This window comes from Acipenser ruthenus, chromosome 4 (assembly GCF_902713425.1).
Source record: "Acipenser ruthenus chromosome 4, fAciRut3.2 maternal haplotype, whole genome shotgun sequence".
In the NCBI taxonomy this organism is placed as follows: Eukaryota; Metazoa; Chordata; class Actinopteri; order Acipenseriformes; family Acipenseridae; genus Acipenser; species Acipenser ruthenus.
The window spans coordinates 26173506-26200008 of record NC_081192.1 but is presented as its reverse complement, the minus strand read 5'-3'; the positions used below and the strand labels follow the sequence as shown (position 1 = coordinate 26200008).

Here is a 26503-nt window from a genome sequence, read left to right as displayed (position 1 = left end):
GAGTTAGAAGCAATCAGAAATACAAACAGGCCTTATAAGATGTGGAAAATAAAAGCCATTTTTTTATTTTTTATTAACGTGAAATTCAAATAATCTGTAAATTGCAGTATTTTTGACTTGAACTCTCAGATCTCATAAACTAAAAAACATGACTCTAAATTTAAAAGGCATCTATGTGCTATGTTTGGTCAATAGCAGTTATAGATTTGTCAAAATTCCACTACATTCCAGTTATCCTGTGTTGAGGAATGTGTTCATGGTTTCCAGAGAACTCTCATAAGCCTTCAATGGGGCTCCTACTAATTGATAGCAACTGAAGAACCAAATAATTTATCAAGAGAACAGTTATTGTCAAATTCTGCAGAAATTTTGAAAAGGACAGATAGTACAAGTTATTAAGAGTCTATGAATCTGTGGGTAAGTGGAGGCAACCTGTCTGCCTGTCTCTCCATCCATATGGCACACTCAATTCTATCTAGAGATGCGCTTATTCAATTATAATGAAACTTGCTCTGGAAATACTTCAGCACCAAGCTACTGAGAGGATCAGACTCTAGGAATGTGAAGACACCTGTCTATCTGTCTGCATGTCAACATTGACATTAATCCTGCTTGGGTTTCGTGAAAGATCAGGTTTAAAAGTTTTAGGGAGGTGTTATTAAGATCTTTCTTATTAAAATATCCCCCAATGTCGTTAAAGTAAAAGTTAATAATTTATTAACAGGAAGTCCTGGGACTTGAACTGCTTCTTAGAAAAGTGTTGAACTTCCTTTCCATTTCTGAGGATCTCATCTGAATATTGATTTGAGTACATTACAGGACAAGACGCATGTTGTTTATTTAAATAATGTACCTGTTGTTGTGTTTGTGGTTTTTGTCGACTTCTAGATTTTAGATGTTCACTTTCTTCTAAAGCTGTCACACCTTCTTTCTTAGTCCCACCCCTTAGTTTACTCTTTATTATGATTGATTCTGCAATAATCGCAATGTCATTTAGCTGCTTATTGCACTTTTAAAATAAAAAAGGTAGAATTTATTATTTATCCTTGTGTTTCCTTGAAACACACAGGCAACACAAAGTGTAGCAGCAACTTACAGTAATGCAGTAGAGTACAACAAAAATATTTTGAGGTCTCTTTTAAAAGTTTATTTTTGTAGAATGTGCTTAATCACATGTAACAACTAACCGTCAGAAGGAATATCGGATTTTAATACAAATCACTGTCAAAATAAAAAACTCTGTTTCAGGACATTTGTTTTCTAAAAGTTTAACACTTTAAGCAGTCTTGAATTAAGAAGGCATACTGTGCATAAACAGTTTAATATTAACCACTACATTTGGATTATCACATCTCAGCCATTCATCTTTAAACATCTGGAACAGGAAGCAAAGCATTGCCTTTTGATAGCATCAACCGCTCAGAAAGTCAACTTTAGGATTTATTAACAACGTAAACAAAGTTCATGTGAGCAATTTGAGACAGTGTTTCAACTTTCCTAAACATGTGCAACGATGTAATTTCAAAACATAATATTACATTAACAAGGCAAACATTATAATAAATTAATTATGTCTCTCCATTTTTTTCTTAATTCCTCTGCAGCAGAACCCGCAGACACAAGGCAAATCCATCATTTGAGTAAATACCGAGGTATTTGGTGTTTTTAAAGAACTGTAATCTCATTTACTTACACAACCTCTTCTTGAGTTTAAAAAAAAAATCAAAATAAACTGCAGACATTTTTGCAATGAAAGACAGAACAGCAAAACTGGTGTATAATGTAATAGACAGTGTATTTCACAGTTAAGACAATTTAATGGCACACTGATAAAAGGTGGTCAACAGTGTTCAATGAAATTTAGAATATTGCCTTATGCCTTTGACATATGTTTTATTAAGTTTTATTTCCAAGATATTCATAAAATCTTGAGGATAATAAGAAAATAATAAGAATTTTTGCATTCCTTAAACAAGACACTAATCTAATTAGAACGTACATCTGTGGTCTTGAAAGTGGTCACAGAGACACTTGAGTGAGGAGTGAGGGGGGCTCAGATACATCCTGCCCTGCAAGTGCAAACTGGGGCTTCTTCAAACTCAGATGTCTGTGTTAAAAAAAACAATCAGAAACAGACAAGACATCAACCATCATTTTTGTTACTTACTTTGTCAGGAATTGAAATATGAACGTCAAATATGATTTCCTATTGAATTCTCATTCAGTACAAACTCCACAGCCTTATTCTAATCCTTTATTAATATGGATTGCATAGTATTATCTTAAACACACACACACACACACGCACGCACGCATGCACGAAGCACACACACACACACACACACACAATTCCATTTCTTTGAATTCCCATCTAATACAACAAACCCTAAGGATTAAGTTTGCAAATGTTAGTTGTGCATGGCAGAAAGGTTATCCTTCTTAAGTCACAGGTATTCCTCCCTAGTCAGCCACTTCCCTGAGTGACTGACCTTTGCCTGTGATCAAGTGCAGAGATGTGTGTACAAAGGCAGACTCCACTACTGTACATATGTGTATGTATGCATGGTTAATGGGTTATACATGTTGTTTCAGTACAGCTGCTGTTTGGATCTGTTTATCTCAGAATGATGGAGCTCAATCTGCATGCATTGAACAAGCAGCATAGAAAATGAGATAAAAAAACAAACAAACAAAAAAAAACAAATTAAAAACAAAGTAAATTCTAAGTGAACTGTGAATCAGTTCCAGAGACAAGAGTGGTGAAACAAACAGAAAATCCAATTAGATTCCTGTCATTGTTACCAGTGAACCTTGTTGTTTGCATTTGTTCATTCCCTCCCTTTTAAGAAATGATTGTGTTCCCAATTAACATTCACTGTATTTGAAGCATTACTAATACCCACTAAGGTAAAGGGGGTATAAGATGTTCTGGCATCTGGCTTGAAATAGATGGTTGACTGAAAAACAGAGTTTTAAATCCAGCAGAGAAGAAATAATACTTTGCTGAAACATTACATGTTTACAATTACTTCACAATTACACCAATAAAAAAAAAAAAAGTTAATTTATATTCATCAAAATATCAGCAGTACAATAATTTGTTTGACTTGCTTTAGAATAGCTTGCAGGATGTGAAACAAAGAAAGGGAAGTCTGAAAACAAACAGTATTGACCTGATTATTAATGAACCCACATAATAAAAACAAATTACAGGAAGGACAGCCTCCACAAAATGTTATTGTTTATAGTTTGTGTGCCACGAGGATGTAAGTTAGTGTGACTTGAATGTTTTACTGTGAATTCTGCTTGCACCAAGGTGGGGATCTTGACTGGGGCATTTGCCCTTGGGCTCCTGCAGGCTTCCCAGGCTTTTCACATTATTAAGTGGGTTAGTAATATGCATAGATATGTAGGGAGGTTTGGTTTACACAAGGTAAATTATATCAGAATTTTGAAGTCGTCTATCAATGCACTCTAGTGTAATAATGGTATTTGGAGCAAGTAATTTCATTGATAAAACTGGATACATACATTTAGCAGAATAACTTGTTTCCTACAATGTAGATAAACAATACCATAACCCATCTGTGAAGTCATAACTAGCTATATTTCTGAAGTAATTCACAGTACCATCACTAATTATATAGCTGGGGGATCTGCCTGAAGGAGATTACATTTGACTCAATAGGATTAAAATCAGAGGTGGGCAAACTTGGAACTACAGCTGTCAACCGCCGATAAATCTAGGATAAATTACAAAATTCAGGTGTAGAGCTGTAATCATGTGAAGAGAAACTTACCTTATTAAAAGGACTAGCATAGGACGGACGTAATAAATATCAGTTTTCATCATGCTTTGAAAAACGTTTGATCAATAACAAATTATGAAAGAAACAAAAAACTTTAAATTTCCTCTGCAAGAACATGAGCAGCCGAGCATGACAGGCCCCCGTGTGCTCTTTGAAATGCACACAAAAATAAAACCTGGTCAAAGCCTGAAACTAGGCTTCTCCTTTCAGCAAGGAAACCTTTGGGTCACTAGCAGAAAAGAAAATGCTGTTTATTTGCAGGAATTAAACCTCTGAGATTTAGCAACTGACAAAAAGCAGGCCATTCATCAAAAACAAACACATAAAAAAAGGAAGGAAATAAGCAGTTAAGTGAAAAATGTTTATATTGAAATCACTTATACCATTGAAATGCCATTTTCTATTGATTTTCTAAACAATATCTTATGATATGTATTGTATTTGTTTCTTAGATGCCTCAACATTATATTTAATACCCCTGAATAACAAAATTATCTTATTTTTTCAAGTAGTTTTGTAAGAAGCAGAGAAACACATTTAATATACGCTGTTAAAAAAAACAGCAACTTGAGTGCAGTTTAATTAACAATCAACAAAATAATTTGCAAGTCAAATAAAACAGTTATTTGAAAGTACTTGTTAATGTATTTATTCAACATACAGAAAGCTTACACTTGGTATATTTTGTTAAATGTGAAAAAATAATAAAAACTAAAAAAGTATGCGGCAGGGGGCTATGGGGGCTAAAAAGAAGAAGGAAATAAGCAGTAAGATGCCTTTTTTTTTTTTTTTGAGACAAAGCATCCCCTGGCAATGTATCATAGATTGTGACTATCTTACAATTTACAGATACAAGTATATTTATACAATTATATATATATATAACAGAGTTTAAGATGACTGACAAACAATGAAGAATGAGCTGACTTACTGTGACAATGCATACATTATGATATTCGCTTCTGAGAGGTTTAATTAAAATACTATTTTTAATTATTTATTTTGGTTAGTATTTTGTTAAATCAGAATAATTAGATCTGGACAAGGGGGAAAAATACTATATATTACTATATATATACTGTATTATACAGTAACTGTAAATCTAAAGAGTTTAACTATTCTTATAATGTGTACATGTTATATATCTGTGAAGAAGTACCCTATTCGCAAAGCATTTACCTCTGTGCTAAGTGCTGCCACCATTTGTTTTGTAAAACGGATAACAAACTGTTAAGGTTACAGAACTATCAAGAAACAACTAAGTCAAATGATCATAGACTTTCAGAGATGGGACATACCTTACTTCATTGCCATGGAATTGTCTGCGATCCAGCCTCCCTGGTAAAGGCTGTCTCACACCCTGGTCCCCAACAGAACTGGGCAGGTTGTGTGGCTTATCCAGAACAAACTCTAAATGCTTCCTCGGAACACGTGGTTTGCCAATTAGAAACTCAACTGAAATAAAAATAAAAAAAAACAAGAAACATACATTTAATTGAGGCTAGACATTTTATTTGGTTACACACCCGTAATTGAATTCCTTGAGTGAAGTGCCTTTTCATGGTAATAACATTTTTGAAGACTTGATTTAAAATAAAGCATCTCACCAGGATTTGAGAAGGCTCCAGGTGCACTTCTTAGTCTTTCATCCTTGATTCTCTTCTTGGCCTCTTTTGAAGCTTTCCAGTTCATAAGAAACTGTCTGGATGTTTCATTTATATCCTTCCCGTCAAGAACCTCTATAAAATAAAAATAAAAAACGTATATATATTTTTTTTAAACGTGCATAGTGTTTTCTTTTTTTGTTATGTTTACTTATTAATCAAATTACTGATGTCTAAACTGCAAGGGCTAACAAGTTAATTGAATACTCCATTTATTTATTTATTTATGGAAAAATATATATTTTAGTGTGCCCAATTATTTTACCCCCCATTTTCTCCCCAATTTAGAATGTCCAATTATTTTTTCTCCTCACTGCAGCAATTCCCCACACAGGAGAACCGAAGGCCAGCCTCCTCTTTTACACCCAGTAACTCGAGAGTGGATGCCAGTGAGATACCGGCCTCTGGAGGACAAAGGCAGATGTCCACTCTGAGCTCACTGGACGTCTGGCCAGCAGGCTTCGCTGTAGCGTGATGAATCTTCAGCGAAGACCGGCAACTCTGCACAGCCAGGTGAATAACTCAGGGACCCCTTTGAATACTTAAGTTTAAGTATACTGACAAGCAAAAGTTGTTCCTAGTGGCGTAATAAAAGTGATACAGTCCAAAGCTAAATTCAGGAATTCTACTCACTTACAGTACACACAGTCAGATCATACATCAAGTGGATTTTACCCAGGAATAAAATATTCACAATTCAGTCATTAAAATAAATATTTCATTTTTAAAAATCAATCCAAAGATAAGATTTTTTTGTTTTTATTACTGGTTTTAAGAGGGGTTTGATATCAGTACATCTCGATCCCCAACAGTATATCTGCTTACCAAGAGTTTTGCACGTCATTATAATTGTGTCTCTGTACTTTGGTTTATTACACACAGGGTTTCTGCTCAAATCCATCCGCCAGAGTAAAGACCATTGGCTAAAAACCAATTCTAACTCCTGTAATGATACAATAACAACATTATTTGTCATTAAATCATGTGCATACATTGAAAAATAAAATCAGCATAGATCCTATTTCCATTGAAGCCATCAAGTCCAAGAACTTGTTGTTGTGAGTTGTCTTGTAAAGTGGATTGATTTAATGGCATGCATCAAAAATCTGTTATCTCCTAATACAATCCGAAAAGTTGTACTAATCAAATTAAGTATTTACTCAGATGGCAGGATCAATTTTTTGCATTACATTTAAAAACCTTGATATACTAACAAAGTTTGAGGAGAGCAGTCAAGAGACTATCTTGAGAGCAGTGGCTGAACAATGATCCATTCCCGGGATATCTAACTCACACTACATTACACATCCTTTCTAGGACTTTTTATCGAACGTTTACATAGTATTTTCTTACTTTCTTCATCCAAGGATTAGCTTCTAAACCACAAGGTGCCCTGAAGTTATATATCGGGTCGGGTGACTTTACAGGGACTACTTGTAAATTATCCAACAATCAGACTTATTTCATTACATTTCACTGTGTCTTGTCTATACATTTCTTTAAAGAAAAGACAGACCTATTGTTTTGAAATGGCATCCAAATGGGACTAGCAGGGTATATGTTTATTGAAACCCATCTGTTTATGAAAGATTTGAAAACCATTTTTCCACTTCTGAAGAATTCTAGTTATGTAAAATGCACACTTTACGTCCATTCAACACCTGAAGTTAAACAGGAGCTATTAAGATTATGGTTTGCAAAACTTAGGCATGTTTTTTTCTGATTTTTAATTACACTGATTGGGTGCTACATCTGTTTTATTTCATACCAAGCTCAACAGGACAACTGTAATAAACAAATAAAAAAATGATTATTTTGTACACGATTGCTGATAATCCAAGTACAATCTACATGTTTCAATTAAAGCAGCGCTCTTGTGTTCATACTGTATATGTAGGGTTTCTGTTTTTATTCATTTCATTTTTCTGTGCTTATTTTGAGATATCTTCGAGTTTTATGCAAATCGTTTTTTCAGGGGCTTTCACTTTTTAAATACTGTATGAAATTATTGCTTTCGGTTACTTTCGTTTTTTTCTGTCACAATATGCATAACTCGACAGTACTTGCACACTTCAATTGTACCGTCTTTCTTTTGCTGTCTTCCACAATGAAATCCTTATGGTCATGGGCATATTCTTCAGGGTTTTTTGTGTGTTTTGGTATTTTTTTACATTTCGCCACAATTCTGTTTTGAATTCCACGAGTGTGTAAATACTCCCTATCAAACTGTCCCCCATTTCTTCTAATCTGGTTTTAAATCTTGCAAGCTTGTTACAATCCTCCAATAGAAATGTAGGAATTTGCTGCCACTCAGTAGTTGGGGTGGGATTAAAGCATTCAGAACGAATCAATGCGAGATACAAGTCAGGAACGAGGGACATTGCCCAAGTGCGCTGGAATTTTGTTTTTTTTGTAGGTATTTTATTAATTTTTTTCATGGGGAAAGGGGTCGTCAACATGAATTGAGTAACCATTTCCAGTGTTTTTCCAGTGTTTATTGGCTATACACCAATTTAAATTATTTTGTAATCAGGGGTGTTTTAGCAGTTAAAACCGAAAATCAGAAGCCCTATGTATATGTCATCCTTTTTTTTTTCCCATAAACATATCACTGGGATACTGGTTTAATTTAATTTTCCACTCTAAAAAAAAACCATTTTAATATTTGCATAAAATATGGCAGTTTGATTAATAGTCTATCTTGCTCTTTTTATAATTTCTGCAACATCTCTCAATCACATGCATTTCACCAAACTCCCGAAACCATTATACAGTCTTCAGCACTATTTACGGACAGGAAACAGATACATGTCAATACGAGTCTGTGGGCTCTTAAGGCACACAGCTATAGGCCTTTAAAATTAAGATAAAGGAAGCCTTCAAGCTTAATTACAATGATTTTGACAAATATTTATTAAATAAAATTAACACAAAAAGCACACAGCAAAGGTTTATTTCCAAACTATTCTGCCCTTTTTAAAAATGTCATTAAAAATATTTCACCAGTAGAGGACACCACACTGGATTAAGTGCTCAGACACTCAGTTACAGTTTTTTTGTGTAAAAAATTACTACAGCAAAAAAAAGTTTAAATAAACAAATTGTATGTATTGATACATAATGGACTTATAGAAAATCCTGGGGTCTTTAGGGTGTTCTCTAAACACAGGTTTGTGTCTATTTCAATGATTTAACCATGGCAGAGCTACATATATATAACCTTTAATAAATTGGTATTAATCCTGCTGGTGTTTTTTTCCAAGGTGTGATTAAACAATTATTTTTTAACTAAGACTAGAAAAGATATTGCAGAACTAGGTCCAAGCAAGACCAGGTTTAGACATTTTAGGGCACTTGTACCATACATTGTAAAACCAAATGTTTAATAATTAAATCTTAGGAAACAGACTGTAAATTAATGTGTTGTTTATTTTTAATAAAGTAAACATTACAGTGTAACCTATATAAATAATGTGTTATTCAGTAGCATAAGATGTATGTTTAACACTGGATTGGAGTGTATTAAAATCCACCACAGTTAAAATAATGTTAAAGTTGAAATAATAATAATAATAATAATAATAATAATAATAATAATAATAATAATAATAATAATAATCTTAAAATGTATAAGTTCTGGAAAGCTTAAACAGAATAAAAATAAATCAGCCAACTATTTTTTTTTTAAATTATAAAAGTAAATGAATAAAGATTATAAAAGTAAATGAACAAAGAAGTAAAGGCAGATCCAGCTCTTGTTTTAATAAATTAGGTCCCAAATGTCATGTAACTCTGTATTTTCCCCTAGAACATGTTGCCTACAGTGTATGTTTATCTAAAAGAACATTAATCCAGGGTGGAAATATGCTTACTCTCTGGACACGCTCTGATTGTTCATTGCCTTCCTGTCTCAACTAAAGTGCTTCCACTTTTCAGGCATTCTGTAATCAGTTCTAAAGGGACCCCTCTCTGCAGTGCACTTTCTGTTTGATAAATGACTGTGTCAGACACGTCACTCAGAGGGACTTGCCACAAAACTACTGAGCAGTAAATCAGACTCCACGTGCAAGTGTTAAGTGTACCTCAGCAGGCACCCACTGGATCTGCAATAGACTTCTACTCGGCTAATGATGACCAGTTATGAACCTGTATTTGACCAGCTCTTCGATCTGTATATGGAATGTCTAACTCAGCCGCACTAACTGGGTCTGCAGACACCAATTTGTCACCCTGCTGACTGCCTGTCATAATCTATTTAAGAAAATCTATAATTTTTCCTCTGGTTCCTGACTAAATTGTGAGAAGGATGAATTTATCTTTTTGGGTACTGTCTTTGTTAAATCAATAGTGGGCAGAGGTTGTATAAATTAAAAGCGCTATCAGTTAAACATGAAAAGCTCTTTGATGGCAGTTGTACTGCAAATACTTGTATTACATAACTCTGGAGAACAATCTCTTTTCTTTATGTTTCAAGGTTCAAGTAACTATAAAAAAATGAGTACTTTAAGAAATGTTCAACAGTGACACCATTTAACTAACCTCTGATGGAGCAATGTAACACTGATTGCAAATACTTTATTGCTTATACAGTATCAATTACCAACATGTGCTCAGAAAGTTTTGATGGTTCCATATTTATGCAGTTTATATTTGTATCCAAACTAAGTTTGCACAGTAAAATCTCAGAAATACTTGTATGTTGAAAACTGAATCCATCATTCTGTGGAAAACAGTCCAGTAGAAAATGCATGCTTGAATAAGTTGTCAGCAAAGGCATTCCTAGGGGATTTCTTGCTGAGTTGCTTAATAATTCTGACTCTGTAGGCAGCATACAGGCACGCACAAGCTTTGCGGTACCTACAGGATATTGCTTTAATAGATCTCATCTTTCCATAACATTTCATAGCACTGGGAAATGTGCATAACACCCAAATCCTTATTAGGCTGTAGCCTTATTAAAAAAAATATATATCCAATGGATAAACAAACCACTTTTATTGAGTTTTAAAATGCAATGCAGTTTACCTTCAAATTTTGAATCTTATTATCTTCACCGAAAAATTGAGTTATGTTCCGCAGAATGACCAATTCTTTTATGTCGTCAATGCTGTTGTTTCTGACATTGAAAACTGACAAAGATTTCTGAAAAAAGGGAGAAACAAAAAAAGTTTTAGGGGATTCAACCTCAAATAACATTCCTTCAAACACAAAGTAATGAATATGTTTAAAATTATAAATCAATGAAAAGATTCATTACTGTATTTCTAGCACAAGTTATTCTTAATCAGAAGGCATTTATTCAAATAAATTTAACATATAACGAATTCATTTGTCACATCAAATTCATTTGTCACATGTTTTTTAACTGTTACCAGGGCTGGGATTAAAACATTAAGGTGGGAGAAGCTGCAAAATTAATGTGGCTTTAAATACTGCTGTTTGTCTAGAGTGCCATGAAAATGTTAGCATTGCAAAATGTTAGGTGAGATATTACACAAAAAAATAAAAGGAAAGAAAGGGACAGCTACTCTGACCTCACATGGGGGGATATCAGCACCATGTACAATATTCTACAAATATTCTATATGCTGGTAACAGGTTCCAATGGGGAAGTGACTTACAATGTACAGTATATTGCAGTTGTGTTGTAATGTAATGTTTAAATGAAGGCTTTATAAACACAAACCTATATTAGAAAATGGATCAGAGATTTACTTTAATCTGATTGGTCAATATGAGGCCCCTAATCTATACTGTACATTATATCTATCCATTTAGATTTAGTATAGCAAATTAAAAATAAAATCGAGAATAGTGTTTGCTGGCAGCAGCAGTACAGTAGCCACAACAGCAATAGCAACGAGTCTCTGGTTTGAATGATAAGTTGCAGAAATCAAACAACTGAATGCTGACCGACTTCTTTCATCAACTTTATTTAGCACATCATAACAACAACATGGGCACGGTGCTCTCTTCTATAACATAAAATTTATGAACACACTGTGAACAAGTAACTGAACAAACAGCACGATCAGCATTAACATATGAAGGCTACTAGATATTTTTAATTATAATTTTATTTGTATTTTTTACTTTTGCTAATACATTTCACGACCTAATGGTAATACTGAATCTTACACAAATACACAAAACTGCACTCAAATCCGAATTAAAAAATAAAAAGTTACCGTTACTTTTATTCTTTTGCATGTTTTACAAACAGTTCACAAATCTTTGCTTTTGTGTACGAGGTATCTGAACTAAAGAACACTTCAATGTAAGTAGAAGATTTTTTTTTTAGTATTGAAGTATTACTTAGGCTATTGGAAATACCCACAACGCAACCCAGTCCACCGCTAAAGGCTACCAGACAGATGGAATTCTGAGCAAACCACAATATATATGAAATACTGAGGAAAAAGTTTTTTAGTAACAAAAACTAGTGCTGCATAAAACACATATCAAAAGAATCCTTCATAAGAGGGCTTTACCGTCTGGTAAGACTTCTTGTTATGTTAAATTTAATGGCACAAGGCAGGCCCTGCATGACGGTAAAGCATTTTTCTTTGGGTTCTGCTTAAATAATGTAACCAGTTAAACTGCCTTACAGTGTTTTTTTTTTTAAATATGTAAATTGATGTTAAAATGTTCTTTACTTATTTGCAACTACAGTATGTGTTTACTGGTTATTAGATAATTACTTGATTATGATCATACTAAACCATTGTTTTTATTTACCACTTTGGGAAATAAAATCTTAAGATTAGAAGGTTTTACATGCAGGTATATTCCTCTACAATATTAAAATGTTCCAGGGGATGCATGTCACACATTTGTTTCAACAGTACCACAGTTTTAAATAGTTCCCATGAAATATACACTCCTTAATTTAATTTTACAATAATGCTAACATTTATCTAAAAAATATTGTTCTTTTGCAGTCTATTTAATTATTCAAAGGTTGCTAGTATTACGTTTCTGGTATTATGTACAGCATGTTTATTATTCATGAAGTTCACTACAGATTCAAATTTTGTTTTCATCTGATCTGGAAAAGCATTTTAGGTAAACAAAGCAGCAAAATAATAGAACTATTGATGTTTTGTAAACCAATGAAATACTGTATAATCTGATATCTTGTAACAATTGTAAGTCGCCCTGGATAAGGGCGTCTGCTAAGAAATAAATAATAATAATAATAATAATAATGACCCATTTTATAAGAGCCTTTTTATTACGACAGATTTTATTTTAATAAACTGTAGTAGCAAACACTATCTTTAAAGGGGAGCTAAAATTTAAAGACAAACTGCTTGCTTTATTAAATTGTGTTGTGTATGATAGATGATTACTGTATATTTACTGTGGGGAGAAGATAATAAAAGCAGATTTTTGTTCACTTCATATGTGAATAAGAATATGTACTTTAGTTCTCTTTTTGACACTTGAAATAATATGACAGCTAGTGAACAAAGGCACATTGTGACAGAGAAAGAATGAATCTTGGTTATAAATCTCCTGACCGACCTGGGAGGGCGCTGTGTAAAGGGAACAGTGTTCCCCAGACTGGATGGTCTGACAATTCATTCCAGGGAAAGATGGAAGTCGGCCATCTAGAAAGGGGGCGGAGCTACGGTACACCAAGTCATCGCCCCAGAAGGGAAGCGATGTGGCAACCGCGGATTGGAGGAGAAACGGTTGCACTCGCTAACCAAGGGGGCGTGACTGACAGTACAAAAGGGGACATGGCTAAGCCATCTGTTAAAAGGAGAACCAAAACGTACCGTGAGTGTTTAGTGTCTGTTTGTTTGTTTTGTCGTGTCTAATTCTACTCGTTTGTTGTTATTAGACGGCTAACACATACCAGGAGCTGTCGCTTAAGACCAACACCAACCCGGACAACACTTCACAACTGTACACTAATAAATTGTATTTCACCACTTGCATGTTAGCACTCACTCTGGACTTGTGATCATATGTGTGTCTTTGTGTTTATACTGTGTTTATTATTTCGTGACTGTAACCCGTTGTTTAAAACAGTGCAATACACATTGCTGTGCATTGCCTGGGATTATTATTTATGGTCGCAACGACCGCGGATTACAAATAAAGATCTGTTTGGGCCGTGAACTTTGTTGCCTGTCTTCTGTTACGTATCACATCACCTCTACACCTGCGCACTGCAAACCACTTTGCCACACACATTAATTCAGTTCCTCAGCTTTAAAATCTACCTGCGCTCACTGAGAAAAAGATCTGCCTAACACGGCCACATTACGCCCGAGGAAGTAATCTAATCCCTTACTTTATAAAACAGGTACTGAACTTAAAAGTCCTTGACTACCTTGAAAATTGATCCTAAAAAAATGTGTGGAATTGATCTTTAACCCAGCAGCTCACCCTTCCTAAAAGATTTAGACAGTCATCTGACATGAAGACAAATAGAACAGCAGTCACTTCTTACTGAGAGCGAGTGGAGGGTCCTGGGATCAAACAGCAGCTTCTCTCCAAGGGGAAGTCGTTGACTCTCAATGTGCAGCTCCTGCAGTTCTCCTAGCCCTTCCAGCCCTTCCACTACAGTGATGCAGTTACCTCCAAGGTACCTGCAATCAGGGAAGTCACAAAGGTTTTAAAAAGTTATGACTGTGATTGATAGGGCTAAAGGATATATCAAGGTTATAGCAATTTAAGCAAATACAAGCAAGATATTTTCAGCACATTCATCAACAGTGGCTTTATACTAATGCTTTGACTTGTTTTTACAAATATGCATGGCTAAGAGAGAGAGAGAGAGAGAGAGAGAGAGAGAGAGAGAGAGAGAGAGAGAAAGAGAACAGTGGAGATTTCTGTGTTGCTTTTTACTAATACTTGTGAGGTTCTATATGTTTGTATAAGTGCAAAAAAAAAGTATATTTATGAAAGGGCTGTTGAACTGGAAGGTACGTACATTTTAGAAAGAAGAGCTTCAAAACTGATCATACCAAATATAAGCACAGAAATTGTTATATGATTCAACTTAAGAGTATCATTTATTTATGAAAGCATTGTTTACAGTTTCTTATACCAAATAACCACACAAAAAAAGGTTGTGCTGTATGTTCATGCAGCTTATATTCAGGTTTGTACCATATCAAAAATACTTCTCACTTTAATACAAGCATAGTATCATAAACAACAATTAACACGTATTTGCCTATTATGATAATGGTTGTGGATTAACATAATTAACATACTACAGTACAATCCATACTCACAACTTGGAGAGCCTCTGTAGTGACGACAGGTTTTCTATGTGTGTTATGTTGTTGTTCTGTAAGTACAGGTGTGTGAGATTCGAAGCAAAACTCAAGTTGCAGATCTGCGTTATTTGATTGTCATACAAGTACAAAACAGTGAGTTTTCTGCACAAGGAGAGATCATCCTAAAAAAAACAACAACATACACACAAAAAAGATTACACTTTTTTCATTGCAAATAGAAATCCATTTCAAAGTAATCAGAACCCGAACAGTTCCCAACCTAAATGTGCTTAACTTACTTCCATTCCCTTAGAGAATCTCATTTTTAGATAAAGTCTTAATATTAAAGACACGTAGTAGGTATATGTGCTATAAGAAATGTTATAGCCAAAATATGGAACTCCTACCGACCTGACTGCAGGAGGTACTTCTGTATATGTCCCTTTTTTTATGCTGCTCTAGAAGAGCCCTGGCTTTGGAAACAACTTTCTATTATAACTAAAGGCCATACCAAGTGGTCCTTTATTATCTGAGATCTGCTGGAGGTAGCCCTGGCAAGCGTCTTTGTCCAAATAGGAAGTATGAGTGGTTTAGAGACCTCTTCATTCAGTATTTTTGTTTATATGACATAATTTATTCAACGTTTCAAATTGTTGCCATTTGACTCATAAAATGATAGTGCTTTATAATTTTGTTGTTTTATAGCTTTATAAGGTTATTAAAAAAATACTGACGCTACTAGAAATAAAACAAATACAAAATGCCACCTTTTGCAATAAATAAATAAATAAATAAATAAACTATTAACCCCTTTGCAAAGTACAGGTATTTTTTACACTTTTGTTATCTTCGTGTTTGGTGATCTGAAACCTGATTGCTTAAGCTTAGACTTTTCTGTCCCTTAGCAATATGATGCAATGCACTGTTCACTAGCCTTAAGTAGCATTTATCATAAATAAAAAAAAAAGACGCAAAAACTTGTCCCAGGCCCAAAAGTTTCTGTGTGAGGAACTGTATGTATATATATATATATATATATATATATATATATATATATATATATATAACACATATTTTGCATATTTCCCGATTACCCATTGTTCTCTATTCATTGTTTTCATTCCCCTTAACCCGAAAGCTACTTTATATATATTGCACAGTCCCAAAGGAATTCTGATTCAGGTATTTATTATTATTATTATTATTATTATTATTATTATTATTATATTTATTGGACTATTATGTAATGGGAAATGTGGTCGAGTATGGTAGCCTATTGTAGATTTACTACCAGTATTTAAAAAATGTACTGTACTAAACATTTTGACTGGATAATTTTGATATGATTAACCAAAAGTATTGGTATTTAACTCTGTTCGTAGACTTCAAGGATCAGAATTGCTGAAGCTATGGTTCTGTAGGAAAACTTGTATATTTGATATATGTACATATATAATACATTTATAACAAATATATATGCAGTCAAAAATGTTTAGCAAATAACACAAGGATAGTACACAGTGCTTTCTTGTGGAATGTTTTTTTTTATTTGTGTAACATCTCCGTTTTTTGTTTTGTTTCACATAGTTTTTTTATGCCATTTTTTGGTGGTTAAATGAAGCAGGCTGCACTTGCGGTGCTTCACTTCAAACTGTGGAAACCCAGTTTAAGAAAGCTGCACCGTATCTGTAGTAGCACAAGACCAAATTGGAACTCTGACAGAAACATTTAAATATACCCTCCTGTATTTTAATATTAATTAGGTTATTTACATTTGGAAGGAGAATTTCTCTGGCTAAAAGAAAACTACATGGAGACCCACACTACGTGAAAGGTACTACAAAAATAGCATGAGAAAAAAGTGAGACATTTTTCATTTTCCATGGAAACCCAGCCATTGAAAGGTTTTCATGTCTATACAGTTATGCACTGTTTCAATGGGTTTTTGTACTGTTTCCATAGCTATGGAAGTGCTAATCCTGGAAGTGCTTCGTGATATGCTTTGTTATGGTCCTGTTAAACTAGTTTGTTGTGATCCCTGAATGTATTTTGTAGTTTTTTTGTTGTTTTTTTACCTTATTTTTTGTTAATGATTAAAATAAAAGAAAAACAGCTACATGTTTCAACATCCAAAAGAACACATTTAGTACTTACAGGAAAGAGGAAGGGGTCTCATAGTAGCCATTAGTAGGGTTGTAACAATACACTAATCTCATGATACAATACGTATCATTATATGCAGATCATGGTACAATATGCAGCACGATACATGGGATTGTCCTGATTTGCTGCTTGTATGATGTATAAAAGATCAAATGGACATTTAGTGATGGACAAAAATGTAATGAAACAGGGAAAGTATGTCTTCAATCAAGGACCATTGGCTGATCTACAATGAGCTATGTTTTGCTTCTGGTCTTGCATCATGAATGACACATTCTTCTATTATGATACAATATAACTTGGAAGGAAAGTATAATGATTCATTGATAAATGATAAATGATTACACCTTTAGCCATTAGCCACACACAACGTCATCACGACCAGAACTAAGCAATTGACTTACTGTAATGCGCACCTGAAAAAACAGACAATAAAACATGCAGAATCCACACAACAACCACAAAAAGGTAAAAAGACTGTTATACAGTATATCACATGCTGTTTTTGTCAAGAGACATTCAATTATTATAGTGTACTGTGCACAATATACAGAACTACACGGAAACATTAAATGTGTTTTAAAACTCTAGCACACTCTGTATGGCTTTCGTGGTACTCGCGGTTAAATCCAATCCTGACAGAAAATCATTTAATCTGAAGGTTGTTAGAATCACACTTCAATTCCTGCTGGGATGAGCCTAGACATATGGCTAATATGGGACAACAGCATATAGAAGTACTGTGCAAAAAATCTTCACTGATATCATGTTTATTTTTAAACAGTGGCAGCAGCATTATACCAATGCTTTTTCCCTGTATGTTTTCCATGTCATTATGGAACGACTGAGTAAAATACTTAAAGGGTGAAAACTGACAGGCGGAAGTCAAGCTTGATGTTAATGAAAAATAGCCTTTGCATTTACAGAAATAAAATTCCTAATATAATTGTCATATAAGCCATTTTACAGATATTTAGTACCATCACAACTTTGCCCTATTTCTTTTCTCTTTTTTCTATGTGTACCTCATTACATTTGTTTAATAAAATAACTGACATTTTAATAATTGACAAAGTGCATTGTTATAATAGTTACTTTTCTGACGTTTTACAAATGTTTTAAGGAATTACATTGAAGAGACGCACATTCACTGTGAGATGGCAGAGTTGCATAGCCTTGGTCACAAGAGCCCTTTCTTAGTTATCCAAACAGTGCTGGATCTGACTTTGTTTAGATAAACTGAATTGACACCACAGTGTTGATTGTTGGCTATGTTTTAATAGACCAATCATTTGTATTTACGAAGGAGATCAGTATGTATTTGTATAGTTGAATATTTGTATGGTTGTGTATTTCTTTTTCTTAAGCTTTTACAAAACAATACATTATGGGTATTCAGTATTACTGTTCTTAATAATTTACCTATTCATTTCCCTGCATAAGTACAGTATTCCCTTGTTATTATTGCTATCAGACTTACAGAATAAAAAATACTGAAATATTGAAAACAGTGGTACTTCCTATGGTATAGTACAGGTCAAATTTACAGTGAATTAACCAAATTTGTGGTGAATCCTAAAATAACGAGGGAGCAGTGTGAACAAACAGTATTTACAAATAGAAGACCATACTGTAAGATACTTACAATGTTTTCAATGTTCTTGTTAGAAAAATTAAGGTGAGTAAGTTTCTTCAGATACTGCCCAAGTGGCTCATCCCTTCTGTTCTTTATGTGAATGCTGCTTTTAGCAATCAGATCCACGTTCAGACGGACCATGTTTTCTCTGCTACAGGAAGTTTTCCAGACAACTACTTTTATTTGCTTCAATTATGGTCCTGACATTGACTGTAAAACAAAACATGTAGAACAAATATATAACTCAAAATGAACAGATATTTAAATAAGCATCTATTTTTTTTACAATTGATAATGTACAGTAAAAAAAAAGTTATTGAATGTTTTCATCCTAGTCTACATAAATGAATGGATGAATTTAAGAAAAAGTTATGTTGAAAATGACAATTTGTTTAAAAAAAAGCAGTCTCAGGGGCTCCCGAGTGGCGCATCCAGTAAAAGCACTCGCTAGAGTGCAGGATGCGCTCTATAGCCTGGACGTCGCCGGTTCGAGTCCAGGCTATTCCACAGCTGACCGTGGACGGGAGCTCCCAGGGGGCGGCGCTCAATTGGCCGAGTGTCGTCCGGGGGGAGGGAGGGTTAGGTCGGCCAGGGTGTCCTCGGCTCACCGCGCACCAGCGACCTCTGTAGTCTGGCCGGGCGCCTGCAGGCTTGCCTGTAAGCTGCCCAGAGCTGCATTGTCCTCCGACGCTGTAGTTCTGAGGCGGCTGCACGGTGAGTCTGCAGAGTGTAAAGAAGCGGGCGGCTGACGGCACACGCTACGGAGGACAGCGTGTGTTCATCTTCGCCCCTCCCGAGTCAGCGCAGGGGTGGTAGCGGTGAGCTGAGCCTAAAAATAATTGTGCATTTCAAATTGGGGAGAAAATAATAAAAAACTAATTGGCAACGACTAAATTTTTAACAAAAAAAAAAAAAAAAGCAGTTTCGTAAACAAAACAAAACAACAACAAAAACATTATTCACAAGTACTAATCATTTTCTTTTATTAAATAAATCCAACTCTCAACTTGAATAACATATTTGCCATTATATATACCAAGTAAATTATAGATTAAAACCTGGCATTAAAGCATGAAGGTAAAAGAATAAAATAATAATATAAAGAACATAGTTAATTTTAACTCATTGTAATGTATAATTCCCCTTGCAGGATTTAGAATAAAAGGGTCTATAAACTACTTTACTGCTTTTATCATAGAATTATCCCTCTGTCTATGAAACACGAAGACTTAGAACACAAACAAGACATAAAAATGACAAAAATCATGCATTAAACAATTACATTTTTGAAGGTACATAAATTATTTGGTATTGAATTGTCATTTACCTGGTCAGCGTGTTACCAAAATAAACATAAAGTGTAACATACATAAATACAGTACTAAAATGTGATCTTTGTTCCTACAGTGCAACGATTCAGATCATAAAATATATCTTAATGCACTGCTTTGTTTTTGTTTTTGCTGTACACAAATGTAAATGTTTTACTTGTATCTGTATATCGGCAGGCATAAAAAGTTGTTTCCCTGAAATTCTTGTTCAATATATTATCTAGATGGGAAATGTTTTTAAATCACACACGTGGTTTCTGTTCTCCAAAATAAATTAAGTAAAATGTTATATACAATTTATTTTAAAGACCTTTTAGTAAACTAATCCAAAATAGCTTTTCTATACCTATTATCTAATACAGGATTACCTAACCCAATAAGAGCACAATGCATGCCAATGTGTTACACGATCATTATGCAGCATCACTTGTTACTGTATGAACCAATGCTAGTCTCACATTTCTACTGGCAAGCCTTACTGCAGCAAACTTGTTAAATTCATATTAAAATGTGCCAAGATGTCAATATAGTTTGCCAGGACTTTACAAGGCCTGTAAGGTCATTTGATCAAATTCTGTTGCCAATTTACAGCAACGAAACTGTTCCAGTGACATCATTACTGACCTGCCTGAAGGAACTTTTTGTCTGGTGCAGCACGTCTTACTAGCAGTATCATAAAAGCATTAACATACTTTTCAGGTGTCTCTGTTCAACTTGATCATGCAACGCCTAACACTGTGGCATAATGAATAATAAATGAAAGCTGACAGGAGTTAACTTTACATGATACTGCAAGAAAGATAATTGGTGGGAGGTGGGAGGGGGAATTAAATAAAAAAAAATATCTGTAATTCAGCACACAGGCTGTAAAGGGTAAAGGTACAGTGCCCCACTCACAAAGTTTTAACTCATGGATTATGCCAGGGGTTCTAAAACTTATTTTTTGCTGGGCCCCCCTTTGAAAATGTTTCAGGCTGTGACGACCCCCCCACCCCACCCCACTGTGCGATATCATATGAAATTACTGGTACATCAATGGTCCCCAACCTTTGCTGGCCCATGGGCAACAACACTGAACAAGCAACGCACCACGGGCAACATCATACTTTGCTCTGCCGATCAGCCTGAAGAAACATGTATTTGTAGCAAGCACAATATAGGAGACATAACTGCTTTCCCTCAGCCTAAGGAAACATTTATGTGTGTAATATAAAATATAAGACCTACATCTCAGACAGTGGTGATTCTAGAGTATAGCACACAGGGGTGCACAAGGGGGCCCCCATTTAATTATGGAGGGGCACTTTAGGGGTTCCACAGTGTTTTCACATCTAATAAAATGCCCCACAAAAACAACTGTGTTGATTAAAAATAAGAAATCTGCAATATCATAATCTAAAGCAAAACTCCATTAAATTAAGTGGGGGAAAATAGACACACACACACACACACACACACACACACACACACACACACACACACAATTGTGTGCCTTCTTGCAATTTAGCGATTTCTGAAGTGCCTGAACCCCCCTAACTTTAGTATTAACCTGGAAACATTTTTTTAAATAAATAAATAAAGTGTAGAGTAAAATAAATATATAAATAACATAAAAAATACTTTGTGAGTGGAGCTGATATAAGAACCTGACTGTGACTAGAGAAGTACAAGAAATAAGAACACTGTCAACACATAATTAATGATTTTAAATGATCGTTAAAATGATATTTCTCTTAATAAACCACAAATGTAATATATTGTGAAAAAAGAACAGAACGGACCCCAAACTCATTTCTAAATGCATCATATCATATGCTACTTGAATTAACTCTCATAAGGCCACGTCGGAAAACTGGCTTTCCTGGTAACCTGGGGTCCAACCGGACCCCAGCAATAAAAAAACATATAATTAACAACGGGAGTAAATGAATGAATGAAAATGTGTATATGAACACTTTATTTCGCTTTTCCTTTACTTCTAGCCATCATTTGGTATAATGTGTTGTTCATGCTATGCAAAATGGATAAGACGCCCAATGCACACAGCTGTCTCCTAGCAAGTGAAAGCACCACTGGATTCTGGACGCTGTAGTTTATTCTAGGAACATGTCATCAAGGCATGTGAGATATCATTGGAAAGCTCCAAGCCTCCTCTTTCATTTGTATATCAAAAACTCAGTTTTTGAGTTACAGGCACTTGAACACAACTACAGATTTGCTGCTCGTTACAGCACTGGAGCACTGAATGAGGGGATGGTAGAAAGTACGCATAGGGCATGCCTGACATCAATGGAGAGCGCCAAGCCTGCACTTTTAAATGACGTTGAAACCGGAACGCTATCTGTTGAAGCGACCAAGTAATAGGCAACAAACAAAACTTAGGAGCTGACTCATGTCACATGACTCAAGCCTTAGGTTCGGTTTGCTGTAGTTTCGCTTAGGAACGTCTGTTCAGGACATACGATATATCATTGGAAACCTAATTCTGTACTTTCAAACAAGCCAGGAAGCTAGCTATTATGGTGCCTGTGATACTCACGCGAGAAGGTTGGGCTTGCCGATACACTATGCCTGGGGTCCACACGGACACTAAACCTAAAACAATCTGGGAAATTCAACCAGGCTACCTGGACTAGAATTATCCTTTGCATAGTGTAGCAGGATGGGTGTCTGACAACTACCTAAAAGGAAACAAAAATCAAGTCACTAGATCCACATAAAAACTGATACTAAAGCACCTTGGGGTCCGAATGAACCCCAGGTTACCTTATGAGGGTTAAACTGGCGGTAAATAAGAAAGATTTCATACACACAGGGGCAGCAGTGTGGAGTAGTGGTTAGGGCTCTGGACTCTTGACCGGAGGGTCGTGGGTTCAAATCCCACTGCTGCTGTACCCTTGAGCAAGGTACTTTACCTAGATTGCTCCAGTAAAAACCCAACTGTATAAATGGGTAATTGTATGTAAAAATAATGTGATTTCTTGTAACAATTGTAAGTCGCCCTGGATAAGGGCGTCAGCTAAGAAATAAATAATAATAATAATAATAATATACAGTATATACATATGCATGGATAAAACTCCCTGGGGTCTTCAAAAAAGTTGGGTTTTTTTGGTGCTATGTGTGCGACTAGTCCGTATAAATGATGCAGATGTCAAAATAAATGCGTTCCCTAGTATATTTCCATGATGACAGAACAAATTAACTGTCATTAAACTCGGATGTCCTGTAATATACATATGCATGGATAAATGTGCATGGGGTCTGCAAAAAAGCAACGTTGGGAGAAAAAGGAGAAGGACATTTGTACCTTGCTTTGGCGACTTGTTTCTCTCACTGTATGACAGGTATTGAATTTTTTTTCTACATTACATCTAAGAGTGTTGGGAACTACAAATTGAAAATGGTGCTTCTGGCTGACTTACTTTTGCGGCGCCAATACCCTTAAAACACGTAATTGGCGCGAGGAACTATTCGTGCCTCACAATTCTTCTTTTCACCGACATTTTCAATGGGATTCAGCTAAACAGTTGAGAACAGTTCAATTAAAAGAAATAAAAATCACATTTAATAATAAAAACTGACGTTAAAAACATTTTAATTCATAACTCAAAAGTGTAAGGGGCATATGTTCAAACCCTTTATTACAGCATTTATTTATTTCCCGTTTGTTTAACAAAACTAGAATTACAATATTGTAAAGCAAATTAAAGTAAGACCTTCTGAGCACTCTCAAGTTATTGTTTAAGTTTTAAAAATAAGGAGTTAATTAAAGATTGGAGTAAAAACAAACACTATAAGTTTTCTGAATAGGTCCCATGTTACACCCAACTCTCTTATCATACAACCTTGAGAGACTTCTCAGCGCGTCTGAAAACTAGCTGCTTAGCAGGTTGTGTTGGAAGAAATAGAAAGAATGCCAGTTTAAAAATCTAGCTACTGCTGCAGTCAGCATAATATTCTATATTTCTGAAAGTTTTGGAAACTATACAATGGCAGGCTGAAATTCTACATTTAATTACATTATTATATAATTATGATGAAACCGATGTTACACAAAATGTACACACTTTATTGCCCGGATGTGTCTCGTGTGGCACTGAATGCGGAGACGAAAAAAAATAAACAAGAATTAATCTCACATGCTTAACGAACGTCCAAGGCAGTACCATAGACAGATCGCAAAAACAAAATCCCTTAACTTACAAGCGGTCCATTTTAATATAACCTTACCCTATGTTATTTTAGTTTGAAAAGCTGCGCTTACCTTACAGTTACTTGCTGTAGTACTTCACAATTATGAGAGTACCACTGTCCACCGCACACATGCAAAAACATTCAGCAACCACTTGCGCTCTGAAGAAATACCTTTTGGGATACTGTTCCATTCAGGTTTGCCCTACCTGTTTTAAATGCACTTGCTGAAAGTTATGGTTATTTCTGAATATGATTCCTCACAGACAACTAAAGCATAAAAACACCAATCTGTTCCTCCATAAGAAGGATACGAGTTGCAGTAGGTGTTGTTTGTTGAGAAGTGTGGCCGTGTCTGTTGCTATGGAGATAAAACACTCAAACAGTCTGCGTGTGTTGGGAGAGAATCCCCAAGAGGAGTGGAAGGACATTATACAACACTGTATCAACTAGAATTTTTTATTATTATTTTTAGTTCCCCCACGCACTATTTAATATATTATAAACTTGATAACACGTTTATTGTACTTTTAATTTGATGACAAATAGGTGCACTTTGATTGGCCAAGAGACCCATGTTAAAGCCTCATTTGAATACCTTGGCTATTTCATAGCCATTTTATAAGCACGATTTATGTGTAATAGACATCCTTGTGTGTGTTGAAGACCTTGACATTACCCTGGTCTCTCACACACCCAAAGCATTATATATTGCAGAGCTTCACACCCTGTTGAGTGTTAATGCTTGAACTTAATATGTCCAAGAAAAATCAAACACAACCATTTTGTATCAAGCTGCAGGAGCCTGTTATAAAATGAATATAATGTTATAATAAGTTTTGATTTTCTTTTCTGTCCACCACAGTGTGGTGTAATTAATGTTATTGTCACATATCACATAACAAGCTTCTTATTTGAGTCCACTAAAAGATATGATGAATTGTTGTATAGCCTAAAGTCATTTGTCAAAGCATTTTCTTAAATGTATCACATTTCAGTCATTGCTTGATAGGGGAAAACAAAACAAAACAAAACAAAACCTATATATATATATATATATATATATATATATATATATATATATATATATATATATATATATATATATATATATTCAACATGACTTAAATTAAAATAATTGGCAAGCATATCCAGTTTTTTTGTTCATACAGGATTGTATGCTCTAAAATATAGTCATATATTAATTTTCTTTCCAATGAAAAAAATGTCATTTGAGATAAACACAGGCCCTAAGGTAATTGGATCTAAAACAAATACAAGAATTCACAAAGGAAATGGTAGATGAATTACTTCAAAATTAATGAGCTGTGTACATTCTCTCACAGGAATGCTATTATACAGTACTCAGCACAACAGATAGAAACAACAGTTTGGTGTTTATATAGCCTTACATATAGTACTAGTGTAGCATAACAATATAACTATGGGCAGCTGGCTCTTTGAGCTAATATATATATATATATATATATATATATATATATATATATATATATATATATATATATATATATAGTGCCTTGCAAAAGTATTCAGACCGCTGACCAATTCTCTCATATTACTGAATTACAAATGGTACATTGACATTTTGTTCTGTTTGATATTTTATTTTAAAACACTGAAATTCAAAATCAATTATTGTAAGGTGACATTGGTTTTATGTTGGGAAATATTTTTAAGAAAAATAAAAAAACTGAAATATCTTGCTTGCATAAGTATTCAACCCCCACACATTAATATTTGGTAGAGCCACCTTTCGCTGCAATAACAGCTTTAAGTCTTTTGGGGTAAGTATGTACCAGCTTTGCACACAGTGTCGGAGTGATTTTGGCCCATTCTTCTTGGCAGATTTGCTCCAGGTTATTCAGGTTGGTTGGACGACGCTTGTGGACCGCAATTTTCAAATAGTGCTACAGATTCTCAATGGGATTGAGATCAGGACTTTGACTGGGCCACTGTAGGACATTCACCTTTTTGTTCTTGAGTGTTGCTTTGGCCTTGTGCTTGGGATCATTGTCCTGCTGAAAGGTGAATTTCCTCCCAAGCTTCAGTTTTTTAGAGGACTGAAGCAGGTTCTCTTGCAGTATTTCCCTGTATTTTGCTCCATCCATTCTTCCTTCAATTTTAACAAGATGCCCAGTCCCTGCTAATGAGAAGCATCCCCACAGCATGATGCTGCCACCACCATATTTCACTGTAGGGATGGTGTGTCTTGAGGCATGGGCAGTGTTAGTTGCGCCACACATAGCGCTTTGAGTTTTGGCCAAAAAGCTCTATCTTGGTCTCATGTGACCACAAAACCTTTTCCCACATCGCAGCTGGGTCACTCTCATGCTTTCTGGCAAACTCCAGACGTGCTTTCAGATGGTACTTTTTGAGTAACGGCTTTTTTCTTGCCACCCTCCCATACAGGCCAGTGTTATGCAGAGCTCTTGATATGGTTGACTGG

At 34.9% G+C, this 26503-nt stretch overlaps 1 protein-coding gene across 4 annotated transcripts; it reads right to left on the bottom strand.

The window, feature by feature from the left end:
* Window positions 1–1132: 1132 nt before the first annotated feature.
* On the bottom strand, window positions 1133–24378 carry ppp1r42 (protein phosphatase 1, regulatory subunit 42). Of its 4 annotated transcripts, none has more exons than XM_033999634.2 (9): window positions 24110–24378; window positions 18521–18721; window positions 14728–14894; window positions 13938–14076; window positions 10499–10615; window positions 6299–6416; window positions 5417–5548; window positions 5108–5264; window positions 1133–2107 (listed from the first exon to the last, which is right to left on the bottom strand). In XM_033999634.2, exons 2-9 carry the CDS (start codon window positions 18650–18652, stop codon window positions 2020–2022), a joined length of 1050 nt encoding a protein of 349 aa, XP_033855525.2. In that variant the 5' UTR covers window positions 18653–18721; window positions 24110–24378; the 3' UTR covers window positions 1133–2019. The 4 variants fall into 4 exon arrangements, with proteins under 4 accessions (XP_033855525.2, XP_033855528.2, XP_033855526.2 ...); XM_033999637.2 differs by having other exon boundaries at window positions 5113–5264; XM_033999635.2 differs by having other exon boundaries at window positions 24246–24378.
* Window positions 24379–26503: the final 2125 nt, after the last annotated feature.

Bases quoted from the DNA above. Each gene is read 5' to 3' on its own strand.
- ppp1r42 (XM_033999634.2), bottom strand. From the start codon at position 18,652: ATGGTCCGTCTGAACGTGGATCTGATTGCTAAAAGCAGCATTCACATA. The intron at 6,417-10,498 runs GTAAACTGCATT...GTATCATTACAG, and splicing joins ATAAGATTCAAAATTTGAAG to GAGTTAGAATTGGTTTTTAG. The intron at 2,108-5,107 runs GTATGTCCCATC...TTTTTAACACAG, and splicing joins TTCCATGGCAATGAAGTAAG to ACATCTGAGTTTGAAGAAGC.